The sequence below is a fragment of the Furipterus horrens genome, unplaced genomic scaffold (assembly GCF_987537825.1).
Source record: "Furipterus horrens unplaced genomic scaffold, mFurHor1.1.pri manual_scaffold_21, whole genome shotgun sequence".
Classification (NCBI taxonomy): domain Eukaryota; kingdom Metazoa; phylum Chordata; class Mammalia; order Chiroptera; family Furipteridae; genus Furipterus; species Furipterus horrens.
Window position 1 is genome coordinate 931,708 of NW_028327191.1, and position 15,211 is coordinate 946,918.

General features: G+C 59.3%; 2 protein-coding genes across 2 annotated transcripts in view; one reads left to right on the top strand and one right to left on the bottom strand.

Moving 5' to 3' along the window:
- The window catches only part of TDRD9 (tudor domain containing 9), a 57,492-nt gene extending 52,291 nt beyond the window's left edge, over window positions 1-5,201 (bottom strand). The window contains 4 exon segments of the mRNA XM_090265523.1: window positions 430-452; window positions 3,259-3,272; window positions 3,400-3,454; window positions 4,918-5,201. Of these exon segments, the coding sequence (XP_090121649.1) occupies window positions 430-452; window positions 3,259-3,272; window positions 3,400-3,454; window positions 4,918-5,144 (319 nt within the window). The 5' untranslated portion in view covers window positions 5,145-5,201.
- Window positions 5,202-6,840: 1,639 nt separating this feature from the next.
- Window positions 6,841-14,343, top strand: ATP5MJ (ATP synthase membrane subunit j). Its single transcript, XM_090265559.1, has 4 exons — window positions 6,841-6,935; window positions 9,811-9,934; window positions 13,114-13,137; window positions 14,184-14,343. Exons 2-4 carry the CDS (start codon window positions 9,811-9,813, stop codon window positions 14,216-14,218), a joined length of 183 nt encoding a protein of 60 aa, XP_090121685.1. The 5' UTR covers window positions 6,841-6,935; the 3' UTR covers window positions 14,219-14,343.
- The last annotated feature ends 868 nt before the right edge of the window (window positions 14,344-15,211 follow it).

Sequence of the window (15,211 nt, forward strand, 5' to 3'; positions counted from 1 at the left end):
GAAATCCAGGGCATACAGCCTTTCTCTGGGAAATAGCTTTACTTACAAAATAAAACTCTGCAGCCTCCCCATCGCTCCCAAGTTTAGGCCCGAGCTTGGTCCCCTCCCCAGACTTCTGGCCCCAGCCCAGCTGTCCTTTCCGCCAGCCCTCCGTCCCTCTGCCCCGACACTGCCTCCCTCCCTGCACCTCGCCGTCGCCACTGCTGCCTGACGCGCGCACCCAAGCTGCTCTTCACTCTCCCACCCTTTTTTCCGACACACATTTGCAGTTTATTAATTGACCTAACAACATATAACTAAAACATGGCTAATGTGCCTATATTTGAATCAGGGTATGCAGTACATGTTCTGAATTTTAAAAAGAGCCAGATCTGTGATAATCTCTCAAAGCAAATGCAGCGTCACTGTGGATAATCCTTCCGGGGGCACCGAGGCCACTGGTACCGGGGGCGCTGTCCGTGCCCAGCCCTGGACGGCTCTGTCGTCCTCTTCCGTCTCACTGCGACACCAGATGCCCCCCAGCCAGCCCTGCCTCCCAGCACCACAGCTCACTCTCCCTCCGCTGCTGCCCCTGAGACACAGTCCCGCTGCCTTCCTGTCCCCAGCTGCGGTGCCTCCTCCTGGCTCCCCTCCCAGAAGCACTCTCAGCTAAAGAATCCTTAAAACTGCCCCCACCCCCTTCAGCACACCGAGGAGGAGCAACAGCCCACGTCTGACCAGTTGCTAACTCACAAAGGGCCCCAACGTGCCATTACGTTATCGGGAACTCTGAATGGATGCCGGACATCCAGGCCAGCCCCCAAGTCCGAGAACGGAGAAGACATTCACACAAGTAAGGAGAAACAAACACAACCCTTCCCGTTCTTGGTCCTGAAGGTGTCTCCTTGGCAACAGGCCGTCCACGTAATACACAGAGGACGAGCACCCACAGGGCCCCGCGAACAAGGACACCTCACGGGAAGGGCTCTGGGCCCGGACTCCGCTGGGAGACGGAGGGACCGGCAAGCATGGGGGGCAGAGGGAGGAGGCTCAGGGAGCGGCTCCTCAAAGGGGAGAGGAGTGGGCAGGGACTGTGCACGGTCAGCAGCTGTGCTTCTGCGGAGACTCGGAGCCCTGGCCCCAGCCGCCGCGCCTCCGGCGTCCACTCCCTGGTCAAGTGCGTCAGGAAGGTTGCGACCTAAAGGCAGAAGTTTCACCAAAAACAGCGAGAAGCCCTAGCCGAGGTGACTGAACCACACCCTCTCTGTCCACGCCACACAAAGGCGGCCTGACATCCCCGGCCCGGCCGAAGCGGGCCCTGCGCAGGGCAGCCCGCCTCGTGCCCACACCCAAGGGACGGCGGGTCCCAGGGGCGTGCGCCGCCACGCGTCCCTCCTCCCGGCGTCAGCAGCAGACCAGAGGCAGGCGCTGGGGAGCAGCCAGCTACCGTCGCCGGGGAGGACGACGCCAAGCGCAGGCCCCTCTGGCACAAAAAGGGCTCGACCTCAGAGTGCGCGGCTCGGCCATCTGGTGTCCCTCCGTCCGAGGTCACTGACACCAAAATATTCCACGTGGGCTGGAAAACCCGAGAAACCACGGAATACGCCAGCTGCTGTTCACGGAGCTCCCCCACTGTGGGATCTGACCAACAATTCAGCGGGCGCGGTTCCAGCCGGACACGATGGATTTTAACCACAGGACATACCAACACTTCTCATCTTAAACCCAGGACGCTGGGCGCTCTGTAGGATAAGTGAGGTCACGCGCGCCGCTTTCACCGTGGCACTAAACGTTCGCTGAGCTGCCGCCAGACTCGTCTCCAGAGCGTGTGTCGGGGACTACAGGCCGAAGGGCCGTCCCTGCGGGCCGGGCCGGGCTCCGCTCCGCGTCTCCTGCGCCCTGCTCCAGACAGCAGCGGCTGGGGGCCTCCGAGCGCCATGGAAGCTGAGGCTTACGGCACTGCCTAGTGCAGGGCCCCACACACCCAGGCGCTGGGGACCGAGGGAGCCAACGGCAATCAGACGTGGCTCCAAATCAAGTGCAGCGCGGACACAGCACCACAGGCCCTCATCACGGCCCGGCGCCCTCCACGGCGGTGGCTCCGCAGGGCTGTGGCTGGGTGGGTCCCCAGGCCAGAAAACGCGCGCATACCCGCCAGGCACCCCCCCGGGGACACACGAGGTGACGGGCGTCTTTCCACAACAGCACACACAGCGACTCCGCTCAGCTGGGCAGCCCTCTGACACCCGAGAGGCTTCCAGGGCTCCCCCCAGAGAAGCACCGAGGCCGTAGACAGGACTCTCCCCAGGGGCACGAGAGCCGGTCACAGCAGGCACGCGCTTTGAGCGAGCGCGTCTGGGAATGGCGTGCTGGGCTGTTCTGACCCCTGTCCCCCTGGGGGGCAACCAGAGACGCCGCACAAAGGACAGAGGCCGTCTGACAAGACCGAAGGGCTGAGGAAACGGCGAGCAGACACCTGGCCCAAGTCTGCAACAGGCAAGAGCACACAGTGGGGCCAAGGGCGAGGGACAAACAGTGACAAGCTAACCTGCCTGCGGTGACAAAACTAGACACACCAAGCTCAGTGACAGAGTGGGGCCCAGACACCGCTCAGAGCCACCCAGAACGGACGACAGACCAACACTGCCAGGAAGCCGTCGGCTCGGGAAGACAGGGCACGCCACCTGCCACAGGCTGAGAAGAGGACGCCACTGCTCTGCCCGAGCTCTGCCTGCCGGTGGGCGCGACACACAGAGCGGCAGCACCCAGGCGCCTCCCGCCGGCCTGGCGGGGAGTTTGGGCGCAGAGCCCGTCACAAAGCAAAGCCCGAAAGCGGGCGCCTGCCCGTGACAGGCCCGACGCGCGGCCGAGGGTCGGCTCCGCAGCAGGAGCCACGCTCACAGGACGTCGCCCCCCCAAACTGAACAACTGCACCCCTGGGGCGGTGAAAAGGCACCTTTGACCCTTTGTTGTAGAGATGTGTGGACTGTTTAAAATTTTGTTTTAATGTGTTTACTTTTAAAAACTAATAATTTTTAAATAAATTCCTAATTAACAGGACCATTATTAGTCTTCCAAAGAACAGACTCTCCGGGGACTACGGTGTATTTAAAAGAGAGAAAACAACAATCACTTTAGTCCCAGAACTCCCGCATGAACACGCAGTATGAATTCTTTATGGACCAAACTCCACATCTCTTCGCCGTCTAAGAATTTCATGTTTTAGGAGCTCCGACTTGGGACGGTGAACACACAACACAACGTACACACGACATCTACACAGAGCTGCAAACCTGAAACCTATACAATTTTATTAGCCAACGTCCAATAGTGTAAACTCAATTTGAAAAACACCCGGAACTTACCGTTCCAGCGTGCGGACAGCTCCCACGGTGCGGGCCCCGGCACGCCGCCGTGGGCCCCCAGCTCCTGGGCTTCACGCTGCCGGTACTCGCGGATGTACTCCAGCCCCGCGCTGCTCGGGCCGGGCGGCCTGCGAAGGACATCCGACGTCAGGACACCGTGCCCGAGGGCCAAGGACTCCCCGCAGGCTGCAGCCCTGTTTTCTGTAAATTTCTCATTTGCTGACTTTAGAGAGAAGGGGGAGGCGTCCGTGTGCTTCCCACTTATTTGTGATGCATCACTGGCCGCCGCCCGCGGGTGCCCTGACCGGGAGGGACCCCACGACCCCGGAGCACAGGGTGCTGCTCTGACGACGCAGCGACTGGCCGGGCTGAGCGTGACCCGCCCGCGTGCTGCCGCAGTTCCAGACGCGCGCGCGCGGAGCACCCGACTCTTCCGTCGGGGCACCGGCCGCTCTTCGTTCAGGTCGTCAGATCAGAGACCGATCACACCGGCCACTGCGGCTCCGCGGACTGAGCGCCGGCCTGCGGGCCAAGGGGCGCGGGTTCGATCCGCAGTCGGGGCGCAGGCCTGGGTGCGCGTCAGGCCCCAGTGGGGGGTGTGAGGGGCGACCACACAGTGATGCTTCCCTCCCTCTCTTTCTCCTTCCCCGCTCGCTACAAATAAACAAACTAACAAATAAGTAAATACTTTAAAAAGCAAAACAAACTGACAGCCAACACGACAGCCGTCCAGGGTGAATGAATCAGAATTACACCTATTTTTTGTCCCGTCTGCAGAAATTAACGGTTTGGCGCGCTGCGGCGGGTCGGAAGCGAGTCCCCACGCACCCTGAGGCGAGGGAGGTCGAGGGGCGCTGCGCTGGCGGGGCTCGTGGCCCCCTTTGCGTTGAGAAACAGAGAAGGGCAGGCGGTCAGTGACCAAAGTCTCTCAAACTCTCAGCCCCTCCCGGAGCAGAGGGAAGCGTCTTTTCACCCCCGAGTGGGGGAAGGGGGCCAGCGGCCGAGGCCGGAGCCCCAGGGCCGGAGGAGACGCGCCAGGCCTGCGGGGGCCGGGGCGCGGGGCGCAGAGGCCCCAGGGAACGGGGTCCCTCCCATCACGCCTGTGCCGCCGACCCCGAAAGGCAAGGCCTCACCGAGGGGCGGGCCAGCCCGGCCCAGCCCACAGCGAACCCGCCTCCGTCCGTCCGTGGCGGTTCCAGAGAAGGCCGTGCGGGGCTGCCCTCACACTAACAGAGGGGCCCCGCCGCCCGGTGCGGCTCCGCGGGCTGAGCGCCGGCCTGCAGACCAGGGCCGCCGGTTCGATGCCCAGGCAGGGCGCAGGCCTGGGCTGCGGGCCGGGTCCCGGCCCGGGGCGTGCGAGAGGCAACCAGCTGATGTTTCTCTCTCCCCCTTCTTCCCTCTTTCTCTGAAAATAAACAAAACCGGGGGGCGGGGGGACGGGGAGCCTGGCGTAGGTGGCGGGGTGGGGCCTGCCTGCGGCCGCCTCATGTCGGGATGCCCGGGCATCACCCAGACGGCAGGGCCCCGGATGCGCCTCGGAGCCCGAGTCCGGCGGTCCCGGCCCCGCCCCCACCCTCGCCGGGCCTCCTACCTCCCCGACGCCGCCTGCGCCTGCGCAGGAGCCTGGGCTCCGGCCGAGGCGGCAGGGCGGGCACCAAGGGCCCCGTCGTCACGCTGGGCCTCGTCCCTGGCCGCCTCTGCCCGCAAGGCGGGCGGCGACCCCAGCAGCTCCACATCGGTCACGGCCTTGCCGACGGTGAACCAGTCGTTGATCTGGTCCACGGTGAGCTTGCGCAGCATCTCGCAGCCGGCCGTCCGCGCCGCCTCAACCGCCCGACAAAGCGGCGGGAACCGGCGGCGACAGGACGCCACGCAGCGTCCACGCGCCCGCGGCCCCGCCTTGCTTGAGGCCTTCCAATCAGAGCGCGCCAGCACCGGCGGCCCCGCCCTGCTCGAAGTCCTCCAATCAGAGCGCACCAGCGCCAGAGGCAGAGGCTCCGTGCGGTGCGCTAGGCCTGCTGGGAGCCCAGGTAGTCCGCACCCCGCGTAGAGGCTTGATTCTTAAAAGGCGTCCAGGCTCAGAGGTCCGCAGCCTGTCTGCCGTCCCCGGAGGCAGCACAAGGGGACCCTCAGCCTCTGGGCTGGAGCAAGGCATCAACGGACTGGGGCGTGCAAGGCCGGGCCTCAAGTTCCCACCGTCTGCCTCTGGAGGCTGCCACGTGAGGCTTCAGGCCGCAGGAGCACCACGTTTATGGAGCATCTCCTGTGCGCCTGGCCCGCTGCAGGGCCGCGGGGCACGGCGGCGACAGAGCCCAGCGTGTGGAGGCGGACAGCGATCCAGGACAAGGATTTGTGCTTGTCTTGCTGAGGTCAACAGCTGGCTGCAAAACTGGAGCACCTCGCACCTCATTTTGGGGAGAGGAGCAAGGAGAAGGGCAGGGGAGGCCTCTTGGGGAAAACGCCACCTAAGTGGCACCTGCGGGCTGACCAGGAAAGAATCGGACCACAGAGGACTCAGGGAGGTCACAGGGGAGGGGCACGCAGGTGGAGGCCTGAATGCGGGCAGCCCCAATGGCTGGGTTGAGGACCTGGAAGAAGTTCTGCAGGGCCGGAACGGAAATGAACTGAATTCATCTTCCCCGCTCCTAACCGTGCGTTCCAGCTGCACACCCTGCCCATAGCTGGACAGGCGGCGCAAGGCACAGACGTGGAGGTCGTCCGCAGATGGTGGTGGCTGAGACCCCAGAGCCGCCATTTTTTCTTCTAATATTTCTGCCCCATCTCTCATTTTAAGACTCCAATTATACATATGATGGACTTTCTTGCTGTACTCCCTGAACTCTTTCGTCTCTGTTTCTGAGCTGTCTCTTCTACCCTCTTTTACAATTCAGTGATTTTTTCAACTGTCTAATCTGCTGCTAACTACACCCAACTTCTCTTTGGCTCTTTTTCAAATTAGGTAAGTAGGTTTTTTCTTTTGTTTCATTTGTTACAATTTCCCGCTGAAGTTTTCAGTCTTATTTTTCATTTCCGTGAACATAGTGAGCACAGGTGTTTTTAAAGCCTGTGTCGGCTAGGTGCGGGGTCTGAACCCCCTGTGGAAGTCTATGTTGGTTCGTGAGTAGAATTACCGGGCGCGGGACAGATGCGTTAAAATGCGCAGAGCAGAAATATTAACAGTACAAAGAGAAATGGCACGAAAACCACAAAGACAGGGGACTCCGCTTCTCGGGCTTCAATTTAGCCAACAGCGATGGCCCCTGTTTCAGGCTCACCAGTGTTCGTCCGCGCTGCCCAGGCCCTTCCCGGTTTCCGCGCTGCAAGGCCCGCGGCCGCGCGGATCCCGAGGGGTCGTCTCCGTTTCCGGGCTCACACCCGAAGCCCCGCCCCCGGCGCTCGGCCTCCGAGCCTGCGGCACCGGGGCCGCCGCTGGGGGCGCTGTGGTGCGCAGCCGCGGCCCGGGGAGCGCCGGGCGCCGCCGCTCCTTCCGCCTTCCCGGCAGGCCGTGCGCCACGCCTGCGTCGTCGGTGACCTTCCCCCGTCGCTGGCGGTGCTGGTTGGGGCGGCCTGAGCCGATAGTCCTGGGACAAGGCGAGTGCGGGGACCGGGACCCGGTGCTCCGCGCGGGGCTGCCGGGACGGTGGGGGACGCGCCGTGGTCGGCGGAGGCCCGGGCCGGCGTGTGCGCGTCGAGGGAGCCGGCAGCCAGCGGGACCCGCTCCAGCCGCACGGCAGCCCCGCCTCGAGCCCCGCTGACCTTGGCGCCCACGCGAGCTTTCCCTCCCCAGCCCCCGAAACCGGAGAAGCCGACCCAGGGGTCCGGGCTAGTGGGAGGCCGCCGCCCCGGTCCGCCTTGGATGAGGAGCGGCCCCTGCCCCCGGTCCCGCAGGCCGCCGCCGCACGCGCGCCTCCAGGCGGAACTGCGTGCGCCGTGCGGGGGGGGCGGGGCCACACGGGGTCCGGCTCGGCCGTGCGCCGGGGCCGGGACGCAGGGGTCCGACGGGCCCCCGGTGAGGTCAGGGGGCAGCGGTTTGCTGTCCCGGAGCCGGAGCCCTTGCGGACTCGGACGGGCCGGGCGGACGCCGGGCTGACCTCTGAGCAGGGCGGGCCTCGAGCCGCACAGCCCGCGCCCAGAGCTGGGAGTGGGGGCCGGGGAGCGCAGGGGCCGCGCGCGGCTGACCGTGGAGGACGTGTCGCCGTGGCACTGTGACGGCAGGTGAGCAGACGCGGCTGGGGCCGCGCGGGAGCCGCGTCGCCAGTCCCTCCCGTTGTGACCAGCTCTGTCGCGGCCGCCTGGGGGCCTGTCGCCGCTGTCTGCCGTTGCTGTGATCGTGACTGAGTTCTTGGTGCTCACCAGGCACTGGGCTGCCTGTTCTGTCTCGGACTCCAGGCCCCCGCCCCCGTGCGGCAGGAGGACGGTCCCTGTTCCACAGAAGGCGGCTCTTCTGACACCGCAGCTTCAGGGACCAGCCCGGGGGAGCGGCAGAGCAGGCGGGCGGGCTGCTCCCAGCGCAGCCCGGGGTTCCGGGCTCCGGGCGCTCTTTGTCCGCCGAGCGCCTCCCCCCCACCCGGTGCTGGGTGCGCGGAGCAGAGGCAGGCACCTGTGCCCCCGAGCCCTGCCCGCCTGGGGCTCCCAGAGGCGGCCTCTGCGTCCCGTCGGGACCCTCTCCGCTGCCTCCCCAGGCAGGTGGCGGCTTTCTCGGGGCCTCTGCTGACAGAGGGTCTCAGCACAGTCTGAGGACAGGAACTGCGAGGGCTTGCAGAGGAGGGCGCGGCCGCGGCCTGCAAGGACCATGCCGCAGGCTGCGAAAGCTCTGCTGGGAAGAGCAGGACGCCAGGCCTGGGGGCAGATGCTCAGTCACGGGCGCAGGGGCCTGGGTGATGGCTGGCAGCTTGCTCCGGGTCTCACTTGCAGGGGTGGGAGGAGCGCAGCAGATAAAGTGTAGGAAGCGCTGTGTGCGTGCTGTTAAATTTGCATGGCATTCTTAGAATAAAGGCTGAAGTCTTGACCGTGGCCTCCAAGGCCCTAAGTGACCTGGGCCACCTTCCCTTCGCTAGCCCAGCCACGACATTTTCTATAGCAAGCGCTCAGCATAGGACACCAGTGCTAAGTGCTGGAGACGTGGAATAACTCACCTTCATAACAGCCCTTGAAGAGAGTACTGGTTTTATCTTTTCTAGATGCGGAAGCTGGGGCGCCTTAACTTAGCTGGGAAGTGGCCGGGCCAGGGCTTGAACCTGGGCAGCCACTGTGGCCTTCTCCCCCATCCCCCCATCCCCCCATCCTCCAGTTCACGTGGCTGGGGGGCCTGGTGTGTAGCCGCCGCCCCGTGCGTGCTGGATCATGCCCGCTGCGTGAACAGCGATCACAGGGCCCAGGCTTCCGGGACAGGAGATGGAGTGAACACAGAGAAGTACAGTTCTGAGGAGTGGGGGGGGGCGGGGGGGTGAAAGGTAGTCGGAGTGGTGGTGAGGCTGCATCACCAGGGATGCAAAGGGGCGTTTTCAAGCAAAATGGGAAGGACCAGGCCTGGTGATTCCTGGTGGTGATTGGAATGACTGTTGTCACTAGACCAGCGTCGTGAAGCTTATTAAAATGAAAGTGAGTGTGTCCCATTAGAGTCAGTAGTAAATTATAAACATAAAAAAAAAAAAAAAAAATCACTTTGAGACCTGCACATAAAGGTGAACTGTGTAAGTGCAGAAGCTGACGGCTTTTACTGATCAAATTCAGTCGTTGGTTAAATATTTTTACTCATGAAGTAATTCTGTGATCATCACAGCTCTTAGGATGTGACCTTGTCGTCTTGAGCTGCTCTGTGTTTAGCAATTGACTTGGGGGCTGAGACCCATGCGGAACATTGCAGCTGGAGTTACCAACCCTGCACAGGGTTGTGTCGTCAGAGAACGGGTGTGGGGTGGTGATGTGTTCATTAACCACACGGTGGCAGTCCTTTCGCAGTGTGGACATGTATGGAGTCCCCACCACAACCTTACATTAGTTAACCCTCAGCAAAGCTGACGTTTAAAAATCAGCAGGGAGCTACAGCTGATCCCTGGGGCCCGAGCCTGGGCGTTGGTCCCGTGGGAAACCCCCGTGTCCTGACCCTGTGCTCCCAGCGTGAAATGCCAACGGCTCTTAGCCCGATGGTGCAAACACACGACTCCCAGTTTCAAAGGTGTAGAAGTGGTTTGGGGCACCGTCAGGGGAGGGTAGCCCTCAGGGGGGACACTCGACACTGAAGGATGGCGCAGGCTTGAGCAGTGGGAGGTGACAGCACTGCGATGGCCAAGGTCAGGGCGTTGAGGGGAGGGGGACCTCTTGGGTGTGGGGCACGTCTGGTGTCAGCAGATCCCTGATGCATCGTTGCAGAAACAGGGCTAACTTCATGAAGAGGTGGCAGTCCCCGGCCACTTCAGTTTAAAACCATGGTCACCTTAACACTCACCACTGTGCTCCTTTGCAGATGTTTCAGAGCCTCGTGAAGAACGTCTGGGTCCCCATGAAGCCCTACTACACCCAGGTGTACCAGGAGATCTGGGTGGGCGTGGGCCTGATGAGCTTGGTCGTGTACAAGATCAGGAGTGCCGGTGAGTGGCTGCGCCTGTTGCGTTGGAGGTCAGGGCAGGGACACCTTTCAAACGGAGGCGTAGTCCACGCAGTGAGGACTGTGGTTCTAGCAAGGCATGACCAGTGGCAGGCCGGTGGGCCACGCTGAAATGGGGATGGGGGGGCAGAGGGAGCACACCAGCCGTGAGACGTGAAGGACGGACCGTTGGGGAAATCTCAGTAAGACCTGGATATCAGGGTATTGTGGGTTTTCTTAGGGGTGAGAGTGGGTCTAATTCATAGGAGTGATCATAGTTTTAAGAAATGCAGCTAAATTATTTGGAGATGAAGTATTGGTATACGGTATTTTGGGTTTTTTTGTTTGGTTGGTTTTTAATACGCTTTATTGATTATGCTTACAGTTGTCCCAATTTCTTTTCCCTTTGTTCCCCTTCACCCAGTGGCCCCCCTCCCTCCAGTTGTCCCCCACCCTTAGTCCATGCCCATTGGTTGTGCATATAGTTCTTCTCAACATCATCATGTCTACTCCACTCCCTCCTACTATGCTTCTTCATTCCTGTATCTTCTCTCTCCCTTTCCCCCCTCCCCCCTCCCTGCTGACCTCCCCCCATAATGTTCCCCACACCTGTAATTCTTTTTCCACTCTCGTTGCCTACTTAGTTTGCCTTTGTTTTGATTCCCAGCTTCTGTTGTTGGTTGTTGTGATACAGTTTTCATTTTAATGTTCATAGTTTTGATCCTCTTTCTCCTAAACAAGTCCCTTTAACATCTCATATAACAGTGCTTTGGATCTGATGAACTCCTTCAGTTTTCCTTTGTCCTGGAAGCACTTTCTCTGCCCTTCTATTATGAATGGCAGCTTCGCAGGATAGAGTAATCGTGGTTGTAGGTTTTTGCTTTTCATTACTTTGAATATTTCTTGCCAATCCCTTGCCTGCAGAGTTTCTTTTGAGAAATCAGCTGATAGTCTTATTGGGACCCCTTTATACGTAATTCTCTTCTCTCTTGCTGCTTTTAAGATTCTCTCTTTATCCTTAATTTTTGACATTTTGATAATAATGTGTCTTGGTGTGGTTCTCCCTGGGTCCAGTTTTTCTGAAACTCTGTGCTTCCTGGACCTGGAAGTCTGTTTCCTTCCCCAAGTTCGGGAAGTTCTGCTTCATTATTTTTTCACATAATTTTTCAATGTCTTGTTCTTCTTCTTCACCTTCTGGCAACCCCATGATTTGGACATTGGCTGGCTTATAGCTGTCCCAGAGGTGTCTGAGCCTCTCCTCATTTTCCTCACTTTTTGTTTCCTCTTCCTGCACTGGTTGACTTTGTTCCTTCCCTGTGTTCCGATTTGATGATTTGATCCCTGGTTTTCTTTCCCTCACTACTAGTTTCGTATGTGTTTTTGTTCATTTCAGCAGGACTAGCCTTCATTCCCTCCCCGTCTTGTTTAAGATCTGCTGTCAGGTCTGTAAGCATTTTTATAACCAAAGCTCTGAACTGAGCCTCAGAAAGGTTTCCTGTCTGCTGCTTCGTTAGGTTAGATATTTGCTGCCTGGTCAGCTGCGTCCCCGGGATCTCTATCGTGATCTGTGCCATCCTGACCGTTTGAGTTTACCTTTGCTTCCTGGGCAGGGCTGTCACACCTCCTATGCTATAGGGGGCGGAGCCCTGTGCACTCGTCATAGCCAGGTGACCCTTCTCACCACACTGCGGCGTTTTCTGTGGGGTTGGGGATCCAAGATGGATTCCTGCCATTCAGTCTCCGCTGAGAGACCGGGAGCCTCCTCCTCCATGATCACCCCCTCTGGGCCTCACAGTCCGAGGCAATGGGGGTCTGCCTTCCCCGGCGTTGGAATCACAAGCTGACGGGTCTGGTGTGCTGCCAGGGGTGCTCCCCAGGCGCTTCTCGCTTCCCCTTAAATACGACGTCTGTGCTCACCGCCGTCCCGCTGCTGTGGGCACAGCCGCCACCGCCAGCACAGCCTGGCCTCTCCGCCCCGGCCTCGCCCCTCCTGCCCGTCCGGACGAGCAGCACTTGTTTATAACTTCATACGTTGGGCTTCCGTTTATTTTCTGGAACTTCTGGTTATTTCTGGTTCTGCGGTAGTTGTGTTCCTTCCTAGTTGTGGAGGGAGACTGAGCGTGTCAGTCTAGGCCTTCGTCTTGGCTGGAAGTCTCCTGTGTGTGTTTGCCTCTGTGTCTTAGGTAGAGCTGTCACACCTGTTATGTTGGGGGGGGGGGCTTAGGGATCCGTTAGTACAGGGCGACTGGTTTCACCCACCACGTTGTGGCGCTGTGTGTGGGGGAGGGGTCCGAGAGGGAACAATGCTGCTTGCTCAGCACTCGCCCCCTTTCTAGGCACCTCTCCCACTTCCGCACCGGACTAGCACCCCTCTAGCTGCAGCCCTGGCCGTCGTTCCCTGAGTGGGTGGGTCTGCAGATGTTCTAGAACCACAGGGGCCCTTTAAACAAGCAAACTCTGCTGAGATCTGCAGTTTCTGCCTCTGCCCCAACCCCCACGGGTCTGCACGGTCAGAAGCAATGAGGCTTGATTTTCCCTGGCGCCGGGACCGTGAGATGCACGGTCTGGTCTGGTGCTGGGAGCGCTCCCCTCCCTACTTTTTAAAACATGTGACTGCTTTCTGCTGGACTGCTGCTGCCACTGCTGCCACCGCCACCACACCATGTCCTCTCCACCCCAGCTCCGCCCCTCTCCGCCCCTCCTACCTGTCTGAATGAGTATTTCTTCTTTATATCCTTGTCTGTTGGCCTTCCATGCAGCTTGGTTTTCTGGAACTTCTGGTTGTCTCTAGTTCTGAGGTAGTTGTGTTCCTTCTTAGTTGTGGAGGGAGACACAGCGTGTCTGTCTGGGCCTCCAGCTTGGCCGGAAGTCCCGGTATACAGTGTTTTATTGCTCATCTTCCATTGTCCTGAATGTTTGAAATAGTTCATATTAAAAGTTACAGAGGAGGGCTATTTGGTTCTCACTGAAGCAGAGATGGGGCCCAATCATGTATTAATAAGCCATTGGTCAAAAAGAGGCAAGAAAGGAGCAAACTCGGAGTCAGAGCACTGCAGTTGCGCTGTGGCGGGAGCAGAGGCCCGTGCGGGTGCGGGAGGGCTGCTCAGCCACTCGTGGACGTCTGCGGTGGACAGTTCGCTTTGTGTAAAGCATTGATGTGACCAATGTTTCTTTGTATTTTAGATAAAAGAAGTAAAGCTTCAAAAGGTAAGATCTTTGCTTTTAAAGTGGATGGGGAGTGAGAACACGTGGTTCAGTAAATGTATTGGGTTGGCCAAAAAGTCTCTTAGGTTTTCTCCATAGGATGGTTCTAGTAGCACTTAGTTGCCTCGAACGTCATTTGAAACAATTTCGTTAAATTGTATTGTGACAGCTGTCGTGTCTCGTGGGTTTTAAAAACCTTAGAATTGGTGAACTTTTGTACAGCCATGTTACTATTGGAGGTGGAAGACGATATGCACCGTTTTCGGCATAGTTTGCTCTATTATTTCAAAAAAGGAAAAACGCAACTGAAACACAGAAATGATGTTTGCCATGTGTGGGGAAGGTGCTGTGACTGAGCGAATGTGTCAGAAGTGGTTTGTGACGTTTCTCGGTGCTGTGGACCTTTTGGCCAAATAATTCATTACTGTGGGATGTCTCATGCACTGGAGGATGTTTAGCAGCACCCCCGGGCTCTACCCCCTAGAAGCCGATAGCAGGAGAGAGCCCACATACTCAAATTACACAAACCAGTGAAGTGAAAAGGTGTCTTTTATTTTATGGAAAAATCTAAGTGGACTCTGGCCAGCCCGGTAGAGGATGCGATGAGGATATTCCAAACATGAAGTTGTGCTTCTTGTGGCCTGAATGTTAAAAACCATCGCCTGAGCCAGCTGCAGGCAGGCTGCGCTGTCAGTGCTGGAAGGAGCGCACCACGTGAGCTCAGGCCCTGGACCGTGCTGGTGCCTCTTCACTTTCCATCCCAAGTGACAGTGAAGCTAGTCCTCGAGTCCCGCACACCCAGGGCCGCTTCTCCCCTTTGGGAGCAGCGCTTCCCCGTGCCCGGGTCTCCGCGCCTGCTGCTGAGCCCCGTGCCTGGGCTTGGATCCCACAGACCCGCCGCTCCCTGCTGTGCCTGCCGGTGGAAACAGCCCTCTGCGCTCTTCCAGACCGGTGGACACGGCTTTCACGCTCTGCCCTGTCGCGCTCACACCGGGACTGGCTCTGCTCGCCTGTCCTAAGCTGGGTCTGTGTTACGCTTCTCTCCAAAGGTTCGAGCCCGGCACCTGCCCATGGTCATCACTAACCAGCGGAGCCCGGATTGCATGGCACCTGACTGCCCATCTGAGCCGTTATGTGGGAACAGTGATGCACTGGGTGTCGTAGGAGTACCGTTTCCTTGCTGGCGTGAATAAATGCACCTGTAAGACACCCTGGCCTGCTCGGTGTTCCTCCCGCCGCATCTGTGGGCCCGTCGGACCCCGAGGAGACCTTGTACACAGCCGTGCGGCCAGACCCTCTCCGGGCCACCCCGTCCTTAGGAACCCCAAGGAACTGGGGACTCAACATTTTGGTTATCATAGGAGCTGGGGCTCAGATCTACGCACTCACACATTTGATGTTCAGTATCGATAAACACTTTACCCAGGCGACTCTCCTGCGTACCTTGTGGCCTCCGAGCCTCTGCCTTCCCTTCTGGAAAGCGGCGGTGGTGAAGTGTAAGCTCTAACTCGGTGCCGCTTGTGGGGATGGAAGAGCAGGTACGGAAGAGCCCTTCAGAAGCAGGTCGTTTAGGCCCCACGGAGGGTGGGTTATGAACTCTGGAAGGTCCCATCAGGGCATCACGCCTGAGGCCTAGTCCATAGTGCTCAGCAGTCTGTTGGCGTTTCCTCTGCTTTGGCCACTATCACACGAACACTGCATAATCAACCTCCGTCTAAAGCAATGACCAAAAGCCCTAGAAATGCGTTTTAAAAGACCATTCTCAGCAGTGAGCTTGCCTGGGAGTTGTAGGTGAGTGGGGGCCTGGCTGAGGAGCCGAGGGGAAGGCCCCTGTTTTCCCTCAGGGTCTCCAGCGTGGAACACCAGGTCTGGCCCGTGGTCGGTACCACTGCCTGTGTGGTTTCTGTGCCTCCGTGTCTCCTCTTGTGCCGTGGGACCAGGTGGCCCTTGCGCCCCACTGGCTGCCTGGGTCGGCTCCAGGAGGACTTGGTGGAAAAGCACTGGGCAGCCCCAGGGGACACCGCTGCAGGTGGGGAGGAGTCCGTTCTGATAGGAATCACTTTTTTTTAAAGATTTG

Bases quoted from the DNA above. Each gene is read 5' to 3' on its own strand.
- ATP5MJ (XM_090265559.1), top strand. From the start codon at position 9,811: ATGTTTCAGAGCCTCGTGAAGAACGTCTGGGTCCCCATGAAGCCCTAC. The intron at 9,935-13,113 runs GTGAGTGGCTGC...TTTGTATTTTAG, and splicing joins GTACAAGATCAGGAGTGCCG to ATAAAAGAAGTAAAGCTTCA. The intron at 13,138-14,183 runs GTAAGATCTTTG...TTCTCTCCAAAG, and splicing joins AAGAAGTAAAGCTTCAAAAG to GTTCGAGCCCGGCACCTGCC.